Source organism: Arvicola amphibius, chromosome 14, assembly GCF_903992535.2.
Source record: "Arvicola amphibius chromosome 14, mArvAmp1.2, whole genome shotgun sequence".
NCBI lineage: Eukaryota > Metazoa > Chordata > Mammalia > Rodentia > Cricetidae > Arvicola > Arvicola amphibius.
The window spans coordinates 31,111,032-31,129,473 of NC_052060.1; the positions used below are offsets into that span (position 1 = coordinate 31,111,032).

Here is an 18,442-nt window from a genome sequence, read left to right on the forward strand (position 1 = left end):
ACAACCCTGATCGCGTCCTCACAGGTAGAACCATTGTCATGTCTACTCACCACATGGATGAAGCTGACCTCCTCGGCGACCGAATCGCCATCCTTTCCCAGGGAAGGCTCTACTGCTGCGGGACACCACTCTTCCTCAAGAACTGCTTTGGCACAGGCTTCTACTTGACCTTGGTTCGCAAGATGAAAAACATCCAGAACCAAAGAGGTGGCTGTGAGGTTCGTGTCTGCCCAGGGAAGGAGCCCAGCTTGGGTGGGAAGGGACAGGCAGTGGGGGGTTGTGGGGGGCTGCCATTCTAGATATTTCTATCCACTGGGCCGTTAGCTGTCGGAATCAGTTTGTTTCTGGGTCTGTCTGCAGATTTCAGTAATCACGTTCTAACCGGCCCTGCAGAGATGCCCCCAAGCATGCACTCAGACACAACTACTTTTAAATAACCAGAAATACTACACATCGGTGTCCCAAACTATACATGTAGTACAGTGCATCATGGGAATACCTTGCCCTGCAAGGTTAGACTGTTTTGTTTAAGCATCTCTCCTTCATCCCAACATTCATGTTCCCTAATTAAGCCTGAATTCCAGTAGTAAATGAGACCTAAGGAAAGACATCCTTGGGAACTATAACCATATGATGCGGGGACGAGAAAGCCAGAAGAGAGCACTGAGCACGTCCTTAGGACCAGGGGGACAGGCAATTCCACTGTGTCACCCTGAGCAGGCAACGTTTATTCTTTCCTGTTACCTCTCTTTACGTGGAAACTGAAGCTGATGATGCTGGCTTCGGCCTTGTAGGAACAGAGAGGAGACAAATGAGACAAAGGGTTGTGAGTGTTGCCTGGGCTCCTAGAGAACAGGCGTCCCTCGTATTCGAATTGCCACAAGTGTTCTACTGTTGTGTCATTTATACCTCCAGTGTAAGCGGCTGTAGTGGACTTTCCTACATAGATTTCCACAGCCCGGTGTCCACGGGGGTTGGGAGGGGAGCAGAATATCTCTAGCTGCCACATGAGCAGTGACAATCCAAAGGGATGCTTTGAGGTTTTGTCTCTCTCTCTCTCTCTCTCTCTCTCTCTCTCTCTCTCTCTCTCTCTCTCTCTCTCTCTCCCTGACTCACATCCCCTCTGGGATAAAAATCAAACAGCTACACCCTCAAAATGCTTAGATGAATTAACAGATTAAACAGTGAAGAAGAAGAAGAAGAAGAAGAAAAGGTTGGCCCCGGTTGGTGATGAGAGACAGAGCAGTGGTGACAGCAGCTGGCACCGGGAAGATGCTATCGTGGGATGAGGTGCGTCTCGTCAGTCATCTCTGTCTCTCTGTTGTAGGGGGCCTGCAGCTGTACATCAAAGGCTTTCTCCACCAGGTGTCCAGCCCGAGTGGATGAGGTAACTGAAGAACAAGTGTTGGATGGTAAGAGCCGGGCAGGCTGAACATTGGTCCTGGTTCATGACCGTCTTCCACGTTCTTGGCTGTGCTCTGTGGCAATGCCCTCGAGCAAAGAGGATGCTTGGTGTACTGGAACCCCAATGTCGTGCGATTGTTCGTCTTTTTCTTTGAGTCTGTTTCTCCTCCCAACATGATTCCTAACATATTTTAAAGTCGTGCAGCCAAGAGCTCTCTCTTTAATAAGGAGTCTAGTGTTGGTTCAGCTTTCCATCCCTGCTCATGTTAAGCCTTGGTCCTTGGCGTCCTCCCGCCCTTTAACAGAGTGTGGGAACATCCACTCCTAAAAGTGTGCCAAGGTACCCTCTGGTTCTCTCTCCTTTTAGCATTTTATTTATTATTTTTATTTTATGCATATGACTGCCTGCATGTATGAAAGTGAACCATGTATGTGCAGTGCCTGCAGAAGCTAGAAGAGGGCATTAGATCCTCTGAAACCAGAGTTACAGACAGTTGTGAGCCATCATGGGGGTGCCATGGACTGAGCCCATGGTCCCTGTAAGAGCAGTGAGTGCTCTTAACTGCGGAGCCATCACTCGGTCCCTGAACCTCTGTTACAGGGAACTTCTGGAGAATCTGAGCTTGTAGGTGGAGAGGGTGCATGACATCCTTGCACAATATCCCACATTCCCAAGTTCCCAGTGAGCCTCCCTTTAATTTCAGGGTATATTATCTCTGAGAGGTCTCTCCCCATCTGCAGAGAGGTGCAGTAAATAGGCTCACTGTACATGCAAATGTTCTCCTGTCAGGTCTAAGCTCAGGATCCCAAGAGCTTGCCAGCAACTCTTTCCATTCTCAGCGACTGCCCGTCTTCATGCCTCTCATGAGGATGACTTTGCAAGTGGAGTGCCCCAGACCCTAAAATCCAGTATAAAAGCAAAACTAAACTTAGACACTGACCTTGCTTTATGAACAGAGGAAAGTGTGCTTGTCAAAGACCAAGCTTCCTATTTAACACTCCCCCAAACATTAGGAATTTCCTAAGTGAAATCTGGTGGAACAAGAACGCTTGACAACATTGATGTGCTGGGCTGGGGGAAAGGCCAGGTGCATTGGCATGCGCCTTTGATCCCAGCACAGGCAGAAGTAGGCAGATCTCCGTGAGTTCTAGGCCAGCCTGATCTAGATAGGGAGTCTAGGCCATCCAGGGTGACATAGTGAGACAGCAAAAGCCCGAGAGGCAATGTTTGGGGTTCCGTCACCGGGGTTTGCTCCCCTACTCGGCGTGCCGGCAGAGCCTGTGCCGGACAGAAGCATTTCTTTGGCGTTGCGTCTCTGGACCTTTGCTCAACTCGCAGTGGGCATCCCCTGTGCTGCTGAAAATCTCTCCTTGGAATCTTGGTCCAGACATTGATGCTTTCTTTAAACAAACCCATATTAACGTGTTTAGTTGTTACAGTCCCTCAAAATCAAGGCTGGCATGAGGTTTAAGTATGGCTCCATGTCCACAAAAAGACTTTCTTTGTATAGCATGGTATGCTGTAATGGTGGCAAGTACAGTGGGTGGGGATGCCCCCAATTAGGGAGGAGCAATCCCTTAATCCCCACTTACCTCCTTGGCTGGCTTCTCACTCACCCACCCCCGCCCCGCTCCACATACCACACACATACACTCACAGACCTCCCTGCCAGATGGTGCCTTCTGAGAGGCTGACACACACACACATCTAAGATGCAGTCCCTGGGAATCCAGTGACTGGGTCTCACTTCCTTCCTACGAGAACAATGAGCATGACCCCTACAAGTTACTGGGGCAGAGCTATTTCCTCCAGTAAAGAACTCCCCGGTCCCAGTATGAGCTCATCCAGGACTGAAGACAATCACGCTGCTTGCAGGTGTGACACAAGCCTTTCGCTCTGGCTCAGCACAGGATCTTAAAGGCGAGCTGTGAAATATTCTGACCACGTCATTTTTTTTTAAAGTTGAGACTTTCCTTGGTGATGCTGACCCTTTAAGAAAACTGGCTTGAATATCAACACTCACTGGGATTAGAGTATCACGTACCTATCATCCTGGCACTCAGGAGAAGACTGTACAAGGATTATGAGTTCAAGGCCAGTCTGAATTACAAAGCAAGACCCACCTTTTTTTTTTTAATATCAAGTTAGGCTTTCAATTTCAAAGTAATATGTGCTTGTCCATAAAATTCAGTTCTGGCTGTTCAAAGTTATCATGCTACCATGCTTCCCGCTCCCAATGCCATCCTCATCCTTTCCAGGGCTTCTCAACCTCCTTCTGCGGTCCCTGGTTAGTGAATCTTGTCCTATATGAGAGGACAGGTACAACCCAAGGGAAAATGGTGTGACCCTCCCAGAAACAAACCCACATGGGTGTGATTTAGGAAGGGAACTAGCCTCCTCTCTAGGTGTGTGTCTTGGATAAGTCTCCTACAGCTTGCTTGGGCCAGGCGGGAGAGAAAGTAAACAACCCTGACTTAACTCCTAACTTTCCAGTGAATGAGAATAAGTGGTAATGATGATGGGGTTTCTTCCCTGGGCTGATGTTCAGGAATGCAACAGCCGCTAAGTGCCAGCCAGCCTGTGCCAGGCACCACCCCAAGCACCATGCGTACATTAACTCCCCATCCCCACAATCAGTCTTGAAGTGGGCCCAGTTCTTTTCTCCTTTCACAGACAAGGAACCAGGGAGGGGCTCAGCAGTGTAGCATTCCTTGAGGCAATCACACCTTAGACTGAACAATGGAGGAAACGCCCTCCCTCAGGTTGTACAGCTAGCCACCTGGAGGACCTTTGTCCCAGAGTCCACTAAGCCAAAAATAGACTCACTGATTGTCAAGTCTAAAAGAAATGTCATGACGCCAAGAGCCAAGTGTGTGGTTTATGCCTCTAATCCCAGCACTCAGGAAGGCCAGCCTGTACCAAACTAAATTACAGGTGGGCTGTCCTCAAATTCAAAGATATCTGCCTGGCTCTGTCTCCAGACTGCTGGGATAAAGATGTATGCCACATCACCCGGCTAAAGATGATAGATTTGTAGATATCTATAATCCATCAGTTGAGGATAGAGGTATCAGAATCAGGAGTTCAAGATCAGATTTAATTACGTAAAGGATTTGAGGCCAGTCTGTGATGCATGAGACCCTCTTTCAACACACACACACACACACACACACACACACACACATACACACACACACAAGAAGTGGGGAGGGAGAGAGGCAGAGGGTGGCGGTGGCTACCTACCCTTTTCTCAAATAAGAGAGGGAGAGGGAGTGGGAGAGGCAGGGGTGGAATAGGCTATGAGGCCCAGGCAGTCACACAGTCTTTCAGGTTCTAGAAAGGTTGAGTGGAATTGATATCAGTCCTTCTTCTTGTCCTAGGGGATGTGAAGGAGCTGATGGATTTGGTGTACCACCATGTTCCGGAGGCAAAGCTGGTGGAATGCATTGGTCAAGAACTTATCTTCCTCCTTCCAAACAAGGATTTCAAGCAGAGAGCGTATGCCAGCCTCTTCCGAGAGCTGGAGGAGACGCTGTCTGACCTGGGGCTCAGCAGCTTTGGAATTTCTGACACTCCCCTGGAAGAGGTAAGACGGAGAAAGGTTGCAGTTAGTCTCAGCAGCTCTTGCAAAAGTCTAACGCTAAAGCAAAATCCTACCAAAGCAAAAGGCCAGTATTTCCCACCTAGTGTACAGCTGTCTCCGTCCTTAGCTGGCTTTCTCCTACCTCAGTCCGCATGCGTGCATATTTTCTGCAGCTGTGGTGGCCATGTGCTTACACTTCTTATGTATAGACCATGTTCTTAAGGCAGTTAACGTGTATTTCTTCCCCTGGTGTAACAGTGCCCAACAAAATGGAGGGTTAGATTCTCCCGAAAGTAGGAATTGTCTGAACCAAATTCTCTCTTCTTGTTTCAACAGATTTTTCTGAAGGTCACGGAGGACTCCGATTCCAGCTCTATGTTTGCAGGTATGGTGCTGGACCCTGTGACCTGTTCCATGTTTCTCCAGACTTGAAAAACCTACAGAGAGAGTAACAAAGCAGCCATTCCTTCCTTCCTAGTGCCAGAGCCCCGGGGTAATGCACATTGTGTTCTTCATGCCACTAGGTGACAGGATTGAGAAACTGAATTTGGCTGGGTAGGGACATTCTGGATGAATCGGGATTCTTACCACTGTCAGATTGGTAGATCCCCCCTTCAAATGTCACCTCTGGTCTCTTTTTTTTCTGCTGTATCTCCATCTCCTCTCCTCTCCACCAGGCTTTTGGTCCACTCTTGTCTGCGGGAGTGATAGCTTCCAGAGAGTCCTTAGAGATAATGATGACAGTTAGCATAACCCAGATGCCTGCTGCAGTCTCCTGGCCCCTTTGAGATCAAGATAAAAACTCTCAAACTCTCAGTTAGGAACCTGTGAACTCTGAAATGACGGGCATGGAAATTCCTGTGAATTCTGGCCTTCTCGCATCTGTATGTGTGAGCATGGGTCCTTTGCTTGATTCTTCATAGCCACACGAAGCATTATGAGTGTTGTATACTTACTGCAGAGGGAATGGAAGTATCAGGACAGCAACTTGTCTCCATAGTACAAATCACTTCTGATAGACTAAGAGGCTTGTTCCTACTCTGCTGAAATAGACCCAGTGGGCACTCTCTCCTGCTCAGAGGCAAAGATGGTGGCAGTTCTCTTTTGATGTCTTGGGTCCCTACTCCCCTACTCCTGCCCAGTATGGCACTTTGCAATGTCTTCCTATGCAGGGTTTCCTTCCTGTGGCATTTCTGCTACTTCTCCCACCTCCTAAGATAATGTGTATCTCCCCCAGCTTCTAAGGGACCAAACATATCAGTCGGGCCTAGAATTGCCAATGACCGTGTATACAGGTCCATTTGCGCTCTCGCTCACCCATATAGGTCATGTGGGACCGCTGAAGCCATCATCCTTGCAGAAGGGGAAGGGTCGAGATCTCTTCAGGGGACCCAAGTTCTCTTTTAAGTTTTTTGCAGATGGCAATTGAATTTTCTCAATTCCTTCAAAGCCAGAGATTCACATTAACCGAGACAAGAATGAAAGCACGTGAAATTAGACCACAAGTTGTGCTAGAATTAAAAGCTAGGGACCTGTATCTAGACAGCATGTTCCTTTTTAGTAATTAGCCTGTCAGAATAATACAGTCAGACATTGAAGATGGGTCAGTGGGAGCATAGTGGTGGGCATTTCAGAGGCAGTCGAGGGTAGGTTGTACAGAATTTAACCATAGAGTTCAGTAGAGAGCCATCAAACCTGAGCTCCATCATTTGATACCTAAGTGACTTTGGGCAAGGTACTGAGTCTCTTCATATGTCAGTTTCCCCATGTGGAGAATGAAAATAATAATAATAATAATAATAATAATAATAATAAATATTCTAGGATTGTGGGGGGGTTGTTGTTGTTGTTTGTTATTTTTTGTTTTTGTTTTTTTGAGTTAGGTTTCTCTGTAGCTTTGGAGTCTGTCCTGGAACTAGCTCTTGTAGACCAGGCTGGCCTTGAACTCAGAGATCCACCTGTCTCTGCCTCCTGAGTGCTGGGATTAAAGGTGTGCACCACCCCCATACTTTTAAAAGTCATTGAGAGACTTAAATAAATACATGCCAAGTCTACACAGCATGTGATCGGTACTCGAGATTTAGCGAGCCCCTCACGGCAACACTTCCAAATCCTCTTGCTTCAGACTTGCTTGGTTCTTTATACTCGACAAAGCACCTGATAGCATTGTGTTACTTGATAACACGATAACCTCATGAGTCAGATAGGACAGGGACCTGGCCCATCTGGGAAACCTGAGTTCACTGAGCCTGAGATACGACCTAAAGCCACACAGACTAACGGATCTTATTCTCCTGGCTCTGAGCCTCCATTCCACAACCTCCCCACCTCCCATAGTACAGGTGACCAAGTACGGATGGGCTAGAGAGAGGCTTGACCCCAAACAATGACAGAAATATTATTAACCTCCATGCCCCGTGGTTTTCTAAATGAAGAGTAACTGATGTTGTGGGGAGGGAAATGTATATAATAATCTCCTATGTTTATATTTTTCAAATTTTTGATCCCCTAGGTAGCACGCAGCAAAAAAGAGAGCATGTGGATCTCCAGCACCCTCGTTCTGCTCCCACTGAGAAAGTCAGGCAACCTGCCCAGGGCCCTCACACCTGCTCCACAGGACAAGTGGATCCTTCCAAGGGCCAGTCTTCCCCAAAGCCAGAGGAACTGGGTGCCCCATTCTACACAGGCGCTCGGCTGATTCTTCAACATGTGCAGGCGCTTCTAATCAAGAGATTCCACCACGCTGTCCGCAGCCACAAGGACTTTCTGGCTCAGGTACCTCTGTGGCCAGCTTGGGCTTGACTCAGATCCCACTCCACCCCACCCCCACCCCCAGCTCCGTAGGACTGGTCCTGCTTTTCTGTCTACTTGGGTGCATCTGTGGGAATGGGTTCAACCACTACCCAGAACCCTTTCTTCAGCTCCTATTGGCTCTACTCCTCCCTTGCAAGGAATAAAGGCTTAAAAGAATGTGCGTGCCCCATGTGTGCACGGTATGGGTACATACATGTACCTCGAATGCCTTCCTGTGCATGCGTGTCATCTCGCACTTCAGCCCGTGCCTCTGTGGCTACTCTCCTACAGATTGTTCTTCCTGCCACTTTCGTGTTTTTGGCTCTGATGCTTTCCATTGTTGTGCCTCCGTTTGGTGACTTTCCAGCTTTGACCCTTCACCCCTGGATGTATGGGCATCAATATACCTTCTTCAGGTATGTAGGTTCATCCCTGCGGGACACCATTATCCTCTGACATGTGATATTCCTGGGCCACATGATTGCTACAAAGGTCTTGACCTTCCCGCTTCCCTGGAGTCGTCACCAAGGTCAAAGGGGTCCTGGGATTGTTCTTAGAAGGGAAGCTAATGTAGCAGTCACTGCTTAGCAATGTGGTACCCAGTGGAAGGTCCATAAGGAAAGAGGATATGAAACTTGGAAAAGGGCATCAAATTTCCGTTTTTTTTTTTTTTTTTTTGGTTTTTTTTTTTTTTGGTTTTTTTTTTTTTTTGGTTTGGTTTTTCGAGACAGGGTTTCTCTGTGGCTTTGGAGCCTGTCCTGGAACTAGCTCTTGTAGACCAGGCTGGTCTCGAACTCACAGAGATCCACCTGTGAGGCATAATCAGCCATCAGAGCTCTAGGTGTATATGGTAGGGTACTCCACTTCCAGGAGCCCCACAACCATTCCAAGTCAGGCAGGGTTCAGGGCCTCACATACATGTGTGTCATGGACTTCAGTAAACATTTATATCTGCATGTTAGTGACCATTGTTCTTTCTGTCCTAGTCTATCATGTGAGCATCTCTCTCTCTCTCTCTAGCATGGATGAGCCCAGCAATGAACACCTCACAGTGCTGGCAGACGTCCTCCTGAACAAGCCGGGCTTTGGCAACCGTTGTCTAAAGAAAGAGTGGCTTCTGTAAGTCCTGCACTAACACAGGGGACCCCCCAAACCAGCCTGGAAGTGTTGGGAAAGACCCCCTTGATCCTGCCCTTTATATGGGTCACGTCCAAGTCTCTAAGCAGCACTTTACCCAGATTCTTTTTTTAAATATATTTATTCATGTACTTTCTGTATACACCAGAAGAAGGAATCTGATCACATTACAGATGGTTGTGAGCCACCATGTGGTTGCTGGGAATTGAACTCAGGACCTCTGGAAGAGTAGTCAAGTGCTCTAAACCACTGAGCCATCTTTCCAGCCCTCTCAGCTTATTCTTTAAGCAGAACTTGTATTCTAGAAATTTTCTATATCTGTGGATGGAAGAAGACAAAGGATGTGTTGTTGTGTAATTGGACCTCGAATGACAAGAATTGTTTCTATGGCCAGCTCGCTCTCACTCATTGCTGTAACTATAGGAAACAGAGTGGTAGAACATAGTTGAAATCCACCAAGGTATCTTTAGAGTTCAGCGTAATTGTAGCATCTTCTCTCATCCGGTCCTCCCCAAAGCTATTGCTTAAGAGAAAAACGGACACATTTCAGATGCTTCTGTTATTTTTTCCATCTCTCGACAGCAAAAACTGCCAGACAGAAACAAAAGCAAACAAACAAAAAAGCCAAACAACCAAACAACCCCCTCCCAAAAAAACCCCAAGAGAGTCCCCAAACTAGATGGTTATTCTCTAGTTCATACTTTGTCACAAGCAGGACCCCAGTTCTGATATTTCTTAAGCAGACTCTAATCCCCAGCAGGGAAATTTCCTGACTCCAAGGAAGAGAAAAGCAGAGAAGGAGAGAGCCAGTCATTTTGATTCCTCTTTTCTAGGGATTATATATATAGTAGCAGTGGGATTGACTGTGGAATATTGTCTCACTTTTCCATAAGGGAGTACCCCTGTGGCAATTCAACCTCCTGGAAGACCCCTTCCGTGTCCCCAAACATCACTCACCTGTTCCAGAAGCAGAAATGGACGGCGGCCCACCCCTCCCCCTCCTGCAAATGCAGCACCCGAGAGAAGCTCACCATGCTGCCCGAGTGCCCCGAGGGCGCTGGAGGGCTCCCACCCCCGCAGGTACCGGCCTTTTTAACAAGTGCATACTATTCCTGTATGCTGGTTGACTTTAAATCATTTCCCATGGTTGATCATTTAGATTCAAAATGTTTTTCTACATTCTACATATGTTGTGCTGCTGTGTATCCAAGTGTTACTATATTTACATACTGAGTAACAGTTTTAATTACGCCTACTAGGGGGACTAGAGTGGAACTCAGCGGTAGGCTGTCTAGCGTGCTGTAAGGCCCTGGGTTTGACAGTCATTACAAGAAAGGAAGGAGGGGGCAGGGACAATCTATGTGTCTGTGCACTATGTATTTAACATCCATATGCACACACCCAGCAACTTATCTTTTGCAAGACTCTCAGCCTTGTCTAAAGCTGTGTGCCCTAGACCCCAGCAAGCCCTCCTGGAGGTTTTCGGGAGTGCCTTCCAGGGCGGGAGAGCCCCATCTTTTCTCTGGTTGGTAACAGCCTGCCAGGTGGCTTGGACAGATGATCTCTCATTATTGCTCAATGAACGGATGATTCCCAAAGAGGCAGGGTGTTGCAGGAGCAGGGATCAGACACGGGAGTCGGGAGGCATGGTCTGGTCTCTCGGCCTCTGAACCATCTGCATTTTCTCTTCTGGGGGCTGAGGAGAACTACACTAGCTCACAGCATTTTGAGGATTCACAGAAACAATGTGAGTAATGAACTATTTAGGATTACCGTCAGCTCAAGGGATGGCAGCCCTGACCTAACAGTGGCTAAAGCGAGATACAGCTTACCTCTTTCCTGTGCAAAACATAGCATGGATGGTCTACCGTGTTCTTTTCTGTTGTTTCTCTGAGCTGCCCAGACCTCTGGCTCTCCAGACAGAGTGCTAGAAACTATTTTGTTAGGCAGTCGGGTAGATGAGATTAAGAAAAAGATAACAACGCACGTTTTAAGTGTGTGCACGGAAGACTTCTAGAAGCTACTGCGTAGCCCCTTCACTTCCCTGTCACTGGACGGGACCCAGCATCGAGAGACCAGGGACTGTCACTTTAATTCTGCACAGCCTGTGCCCATGGGAAAAGCCACAACAATAGCAGCAGGAAGAAGACGTAACAGGACAAATACATGTGTTATGTGTTACTGTCGCGTCTGTCACGGCTGCTGGCTCACAACTGGTCCAGTGTCAATCTTTTTCTTTTTTAAAATTCTAAAAAGCATATGCCTTTATATTTCTCAAGCAATATATTCTCTCTTCGGGCGACATCGATACTGCGGCATTGCAGGGATCCCCGGCTCCCTAAGATTTGGGTTGGGAAAAGAAAAGTCAAGCCTTGCTACACAGGAGTTCATTTCCTAAGTGAGTGACAGGCTGCCTGTCTAACTCAGAAACTTACCTTCAGCGCAGCATGGCCCTTGGCCCGTGGGGAGACATTCGAAGTCCTGGAGGAGTCAGAGCAGGTCTGAACTTTAGTTTCCCCAAGTGTCCTCGTTAGCACTCACGTCTCCTTAGGAGCAGAACTGAATGTCGCACCTCTATAGAGCCCCCATCTCCTACACACAAGTACATGCATGCACATGTATGTACACATACATGTACATACATTCACATCTACTCACCCTCCCTTTGCACCTTCCCATTCAGTGAGGAATAAGAGCAGAAGGAGGGCCTTGGTTCTGAGGCGGCCAAGAGAAGGTGGGGGTAGCAGTGTCTGGATTGTCAGGGCATCAGCGGTTGTCCCAGCCTGCGACCAGGGTTGTTTGGTTAGGTACTGGGGTCAGTTGGAGGAACAGGTGACAGACAGCAGGGGAGCCAGACGCAGGTGACCCTAGGCCAACCGCACGCAAGCTGGCCCACTTTTCCTAACCTCCCTTTCTCCGTAGTCAAGTTCTCTCTAGTGAGAGCAGCGGGGTGGGATCGTGTATCCAGGACATTGACCACGGTCCCCTTCACACTGTCTGTCACACTGTCCCTGTCAGGGGCTGCTGCTTCACCTAGCAGGGAGGGAGGATGGTGGAGAATGAACTAAGGGAGGAATCAGGTGGGGGGAGGGAGGGATCTGGAAAACATGAAAGATGAATGCATTTTGATGGTGGTTTACTGCCACCTTGAATCCCGTCAGCCACTGCTGTGTGGCACTCTAGACCTATGACGCTAACTGATCCTGGAAACAGCACTGTGTGACATTGCCCCCTGGTGGCCAAGGTCTAGCACCTTTGAGTTCCTCCAAGTCTAGATATATTTTGAAAGTAAACTATAAAGTACTATTCAAATTGTTTAATTTGCATTCCCAATATATTATCTGACAGCTTCATGCTGGGTACTGGGGATGGGAAAGCCAACAAGCCAGAGAAGACCTCTGCTTTCCCAGAGATGTTGCTGTATGTGGGATAGCGTAGAGGCAGGGAGTGGATTCAGGCAAAGGCATGTTTCCTGTGATGAGCGTGGTGAAGGTACACGAAGTGACGGACGGATGCTTTTCATCTTTAAAATCAGTCTGACAGGGGGTGGAGAGCGGGGTGCAGAGACCCAAGGGTGGAGCCATGGAAACAGTATGGAAGTTTCTGTAGAGGCGTAGGCGAGGTCTGAGTGGTGGCTTAGCTCGGGGTGGCAAGCTCAGAATGGGAGACACAGATCCACTGGAGATTTGCTTTGTAGTTAAGTCATGGATGGAGTGAGACAAAGGGGGGGGGGGAGAATCAAGGATGACTCCCACATCACCGATGTAGCAACTGGAACGCTACATCAGGGTCGGGCGGTCAGTGTTTCCCAGCATCTGAGTCCATGATAACTTTTGGAGACAGCAGTTCCGTGAACCCTAACGTCTCAATGCCGAAATCTTGACCTGTCTCTTCACCCCAGAGGACACAGCGCAGCACGGAAGTCCTGCAAGACCTCACGAGCAGGAACATCTCCGACTACCTGGTGAAAACGTATCCTGCTCTCATAAGAAGCAGGTAGGCGATCCCGTCACTGTTATCATCCTGGCTGCCTGTCGACAACATCAACCGCGGCAGAAAGTCAGTTTCCCACCGTTAACTCTAGGGGGGTGGGGGGGGCAGCAGAATGTTAGGGCCATGGACAGGAGAAAAAGTAACTGAGATATATACACATAAGGGGGCATCTTGAGGTCAATTTTCTTGCTTGTTTCTGTGTTTAAGATGAGCAGCAGGCGTTTCTCCCAGGCACTATTGCAAGTGTCCAAAAAAGGTATTCGATAATGAAACATTATCTCTCAAGGAGTTATGAAAGAGAGACAGAGTTTGTAGGATGTGGGGGGACAAGTGGGGGAAGTTGAGGAGCGAAAGTGAAGGAGAAACAGAAGGAGATTGAGAAGGGAAAGGCAGGGACAGCGTCTGGGTACAAGCCCAGGTCAGGCACTGGCTGGGGGCTGTTGTTGCCACACTCATTATCCTGTTACTGCCGCCCTGGAACACATCCGCAGACACTTTGATGCCTACATCTCTCAGCTCTGTGGCTGTCCTTATCAAGCCCGGATTGCCAGGGAAGGCCTCCAGCAGCTTGACAAAAGCATTCTGCCAGAAAGGCCCTTAAGGAAGTGTGAGCCAGTCTCCAGGTGCTCTACGGCTTTCAAATGACGCACGCTGCCTAATTTTTAACAGTACTTATGGCGGCCTTCCGTAGTAGAGCCCGAGTAAGTGATGAATAGACCTAACGGGTTGGAGTGCACTGCAGGTGGCAGAACAGCTGCTGGGAGGGCGGGGCCAGCCTGGCAGTGAGGAGGAGAGCACCGCCCAATCTAAAAACAAAAACGGGGGTGAGTTTGTCCATAGTTCAATAAACAAAACCACCCTAAACCTGACTCAATAGCATATTTGCATCATGGAATTTTTGAATTTTAATTGATGGCTGGTGACAGTGACAGTTCGAGATCAGCTTGAACCCTAGGGACTAGAGTTCCCTCATCACGTTATGTTACCTCCAAATGCTTAAAAGTCTGTCTTAACTGAACGCGGCGGAGTAAGTCAGAATGTCCCCCAAGGATACAGGTGATTATTAGAATTTCTTAGACTCTGTGAAAGAGGGGGGGCTTCAAGCTTCACTTTATGATTGTTGCCATGGTTTCTAGGTCTAGCCTGGGGTCACTGGTCCAGCATGAGGCCTGTCTAAAGGGCTAGTCAGAAAGTCCAGTGTGCAGGAGACAACTGGGAGAGCCAGAGTTGGAACATAGTAGTTCTTTCTCTGTATGCAGATTTGCCTGGGTCTTCAGGCAGACCAGCTTCCACACTACATTGCTCAGATATCAGGAAATGCAGAAACACCCCCAGGATTGAAACACCCCCATTGAGTAGGAAGAAAAGTTAACATGACTGCTATCCTGATGGTATTTGTTGCATGCTTTTATTTTGACTTCCAGCTTAAAGAGCAAATTCTGGGTCAATGAACAGAGGTAAGAAACTCCTGGGGTAGGGGTGATTGAAATAGTTAATTTATAGACATGGCTGCTAGATCATTAAAATGGTTGGTGCTAAGGCAAAGATAATGATTTCACGTACTATGCCGCAATATTACTATTTTAAGCATTAAACATGTCGGGGCAGTGCTGACTGAGTCTGGGACACGCACCCCTGGAGGGAACGTGGGAAGTTCAGCTCAGTAGGTGGCACTCTTGCCTCAGAGTCGGTTTTTACAGTGACCTGAAAAGCTTTCAAAAGGCAGTGTGGTAGAAGGTCCTGCCTTTCAAGAGAAGCAGACACTAGAAATGAATGGTCCTGGAACTCACTCTGTAGACCAGGCTGGCCTCAAACTCACAGAGATCTGCCTGCCTCTCCCTCTCGAGTGCTGGGATTAAAGGCGTGAATCACCATGCCTGGAAAGGTACTATTTTTATGACAAATTTGAATCTTAGATTCTAAGTGTAGGTGTTCCCTGGCCTGTTCCATTTAAGTTTCAAAGGAGATGGTCCAGCTCCAGTATCCACCCTGTTAGAGCATCCTGGAGGTTTTAGCTGTTCAGCACCTTGTGCTTCTGTATGTATTTGGTGTGTGTTTGGTTCAAAACAGGCAAACCTGAAGATATCACAACATCTGACTTCAGACTTCAAAGTCTGTGTACTGGGTCAAAGATATACACACACACACACACACACACACACACACACACACATATGTGTGTGAAAAAAGAGGCCGTGCATTTGAGAGAAAGAAAGGCACCTGGGAGGTTTTAGAGGGAGCAAAGGGAAGAAGGAAATGATGTAATTATATTATAATCTCAAATATAAAAACATTAAAATATAGACACATAGACGAATGGAGTACAGGACAGGACTCGCACATCAACCCACACAGTTACAGTCACCTGGTTCTTGACAATGGTGCCAAAAACATCTACTGGAAAAAAGATACCCTCTGCAAGGCATGATGCCAGGAAACTAGTTATCCACGTGTAGACAGCGGAAACTAGATTCCCCCTTTCTCACTCTGGACAAAATTGATCAAAATCGATCAGAGATCTTAAGGTAAGTCCTGCAACTTTGTAACTACCAACGGGAAAGGACGTCAAGATATAAGCACAGGTGCAGGGCTCCTAGCAACTCAGGAAATAAGAGCAGATTGAAGACTTCTCTAAAACAGAGAAAGTCATTACCTAAGGAAAGAGATGGCCACCAGAATGGAAGAAAATCTTTACCAGATAACCATTCAACAAGGGACTAATATCCACAATATATAAGGAACTCATAAAGTTAAATACCAAAAGAACAAATAAACCAATAAATGAATAATGACGTGAACAGACCTTTCTTAAAAGAAATGCAAGTGACCAGTAAACACACGAAAGATGCTCACCATGTTCAGATACCAGGGAAATACAAATCAAGACTACACGGAAATCCCGTCTCTCCCCCGGTCAGAAGGACTGTCAAGAAGAAGGTAAGGAAGAACAGGTGCTGTTGAGGATACAGAGGGGAGAGGACCCCGTAAGCACCATATGTGGGACTGCATTTGGTCGCTATGGAAACCAGTACAGAGGTTCTTCCTAAAACTAAAAGCAGAGCAATGTTTAATCTATTCAACCCTTGACGTATTTCCGAAGGAACGTAAATTAACATACAACAGATATGTGCTTGCACACCTAAGTTTACTGCAGCATTGTTTGCGACAGCCAAGCGAAGGAATCTGCCTAGGGGCCCACAGAAAAAAGTGCCGTGTGTGGTTTTATATATACCGTAGAGAAGAATGAAGTCATGCCATTCTCGGGAAAAGGCATGAAACCAGAGATCAAAATCGCTCAGAGTTAGAAAGTCAAATATATACTTAATCTCAGATGTGGAATCTAGGGCATGAGTTTATTAGCTTTTAGGTCTAGAGACAGGAGAGAAAAGGTGTATGAAGTTGGACAATGAGGCTCAATAGACCAGACAATTCCCCCATATGCACACCCCCTGCAGAAGCTGACATCGTGCAGGCATAAGCATCTTGGCACTGACAGGAGGCTCTCTTGCTGCCTTGCAGGTATGGCGGCATCTCCATCGGAGGGAAGCTCCCTGCCATCCCCATCACAGGAGAAGCACTTGTTGGTTTTTTAAGTGACCTTGGCCAGATGATGAATGTGAGCGCGGTAGGTAAACAGACTGGAGTCCGGGGTTGGAATTTTTGACATGTTTGAATATGAAGAGAAGGAAGTTATCCTACATATTAGAGAAGGGGGGGGGGGAATACGAGAAGAAACATTTCTTTCTTTCTTATGCTGTTCTAGGGTCCTGTCACCAGGGAAGCCTCTAAAGAAATGTTAGATTTCCTCAAACATCTTGAAACCAAAGACAACATTAAGGTAACTGACCCGAAGCTAAAAATTCCTGTGGGCTCATAATTTGACTGTTTTTACCCTGCTCAATTAAATTCCATTGCACCTGCTAAAACCAAGCAAGAACTGGCTGCCAAGTTCCTCCTCCTTGGCCACATTCATTTTGCTGCTGGTAGCTTTTCCTTTAAACAGCCTGTTTGTGTTTCCCTCTCTGGAGCCTGGGTTGTAGCCTAACCCGGCCGGTCAAGCCTGTCTCTGTCTGCCCCTCTAGGTATGGTTTAACAACAAGGGCTGGCATGCCCTGGTCAGCTTTCTGAACGTGGCCCACAACGCCATCTTACGGGCCAGCCTGCCCAAGGACAAGGACCCTGAGGAGTACGGAATCACGGTCATCAGCCAGCCCTTGAACCTGAGCAAGGAGCAGCTCTCAGAGATCACAGTGTGAGCTGCCACCACCCCAGGCTCCCAACTCCCTCCCTGTCTTATTCTCTCTGGAAACCGAAGAGAATCTTTTTAGTGTTGTGAGGCACAGGCCTGAGCAGTAACGTTTAATTGGGCTCATATGAATGTACCCGCTTCAAATGTTTCCTGCACCAAATTGCTTGGCTGTTCTTGCCCATCTCCATTTATTTGGAAGTAAATGAACACTTTATGCCGTTCCCTTGGGGCCCTTGATAACAAGTTCCTCCTGAATTACACCACTAACCTCCCTGCCAGGACACGAAGAACCTGCCAGGACCTGGAAGGTTCAGGGAGTCTCCTTCACTTCCCTGGCTGAGTTGTGGATTCTGGTAATTCCCCACAGATAGCCCTGCTTTGGATAGCCATGTTTGCGTTCCTCAGGCTTGGACTCTCATTTGCTCTACTTGAGGCCTACAGAGAGGAGAACTTAAGAGAAGGGTTTTCTTTTTTTAAGATTTTCAAGACAGGGTTTCTCTGTGTAGCCCTGGTTGTTCTAAAACTCTCTCTGTAGATCGGGCTAGCCTTGAGCTAGAGATCTGCCTGCCTCTGTTTCCCAAGTGCTCGGGTCAAAGGCATGCATCACCACTGCCTGGCTAGGAAGAGGATTTTGTAAATGCAAACTTCTGGGAAGCTACCGGAACCTCCTAGGGTTTAGGGAGGATTCAGTGTCTATTTACTCCCAAGCCAAACGCCTCCCATGTGGCTCCAGAGACCAACCTTGCATAACTAGCTTCATATCCTTTGAGTTTACATGTGACCGTTTCTTTTTTTTTAGATTTATTTATTTATTATGTATACAACATTCTGCCTCCATGTATGCCCACACGCCAGAAGAGGGCGCCAGATCTCATTACAGATGGTTGTGAGCCACCATGTGGTTGCTAGGAATTAAACTCAGGACCTCTGGAAGAGCAGCCAGTGCTCTCAACCACTGAGCCAACTCTCTAGCCCCGTGACCATTTCTGAGATATGTGATTTCAGAGAATAGAAGCCTGTCTATGCCCTCAGGAAACTCAAGAGTCTATAGAAAAATTCAGAGCTAGGAAGAATTTGGAATTGTGACAAACATTCACTTATACATACCATGATACATAAGTAGGAGTGAAATAAAAGGAAAGGCTGTCCGGAATGTTCTCATGCATCAAAGAAGCAACCTATAAAAACATCCACTTAGCCTTGGTTAGGGCAATCCTGTGAGACGATGAGCTTCAGCTGGGGATGAGGGTCTAAAGGGAAGGACTGCCGGAGCCTCCCGTGT

At 47.5% G+C, this 18,442-nt stretch overlaps 1 protein-coding gene across 1 annotated transcript in view; it reads left to right on the plus strand.

Moving 5' to 3' along the window:
- Abca4 (ATP binding cassette subfamily A member 4) overlaps positions 1–18,442 on the plus strand; it is a 126,457-nt gene that overhangs the window by 84,030 nt on the left and 23,985 nt on the right. The window contains exons 23-35 of the mRNA XM_038311073.1: positions 25–218; positions 1,328–1,412; positions 4,786–4,991; positions 5,325–5,373; positions 7,501–7,763; positions 8,073–8,197; positions 8,802–8,900; positions 9,812–9,998; positions 12,820–12,914; positions 14,336–14,368; positions 16,431–16,536; positions 16,675–16,749; positions 16,994–17,163. Of these exons, the coding sequence (XP_038167001.1) occupies positions 25–218; positions 1,328–1,412; positions 4,786–4,991; positions 5,325–5,373; positions 7,501–7,763; positions 8,073–8,197; positions 8,802–8,900; positions 9,812–9,998; positions 12,820–12,914; positions 14,336–14,368; positions 16,431–16,536; positions 16,675–16,749; positions 16,994–17,163 (1,687 nt within the window). The remainder of the gene's footprint in view (positions 1–24; positions 219–1,327; positions 1,413–4,785; positions 4,992–5,324; positions 5,374–7,500; positions 7,764–8,072; positions 8,198–8,801; positions 8,901–9,811; positions 9,999–12,819; positions 12,915–14,335; positions 14,369–16,430; positions 16,537–16,674; positions 16,750–16,993; positions 17,164–18,442) is intronic.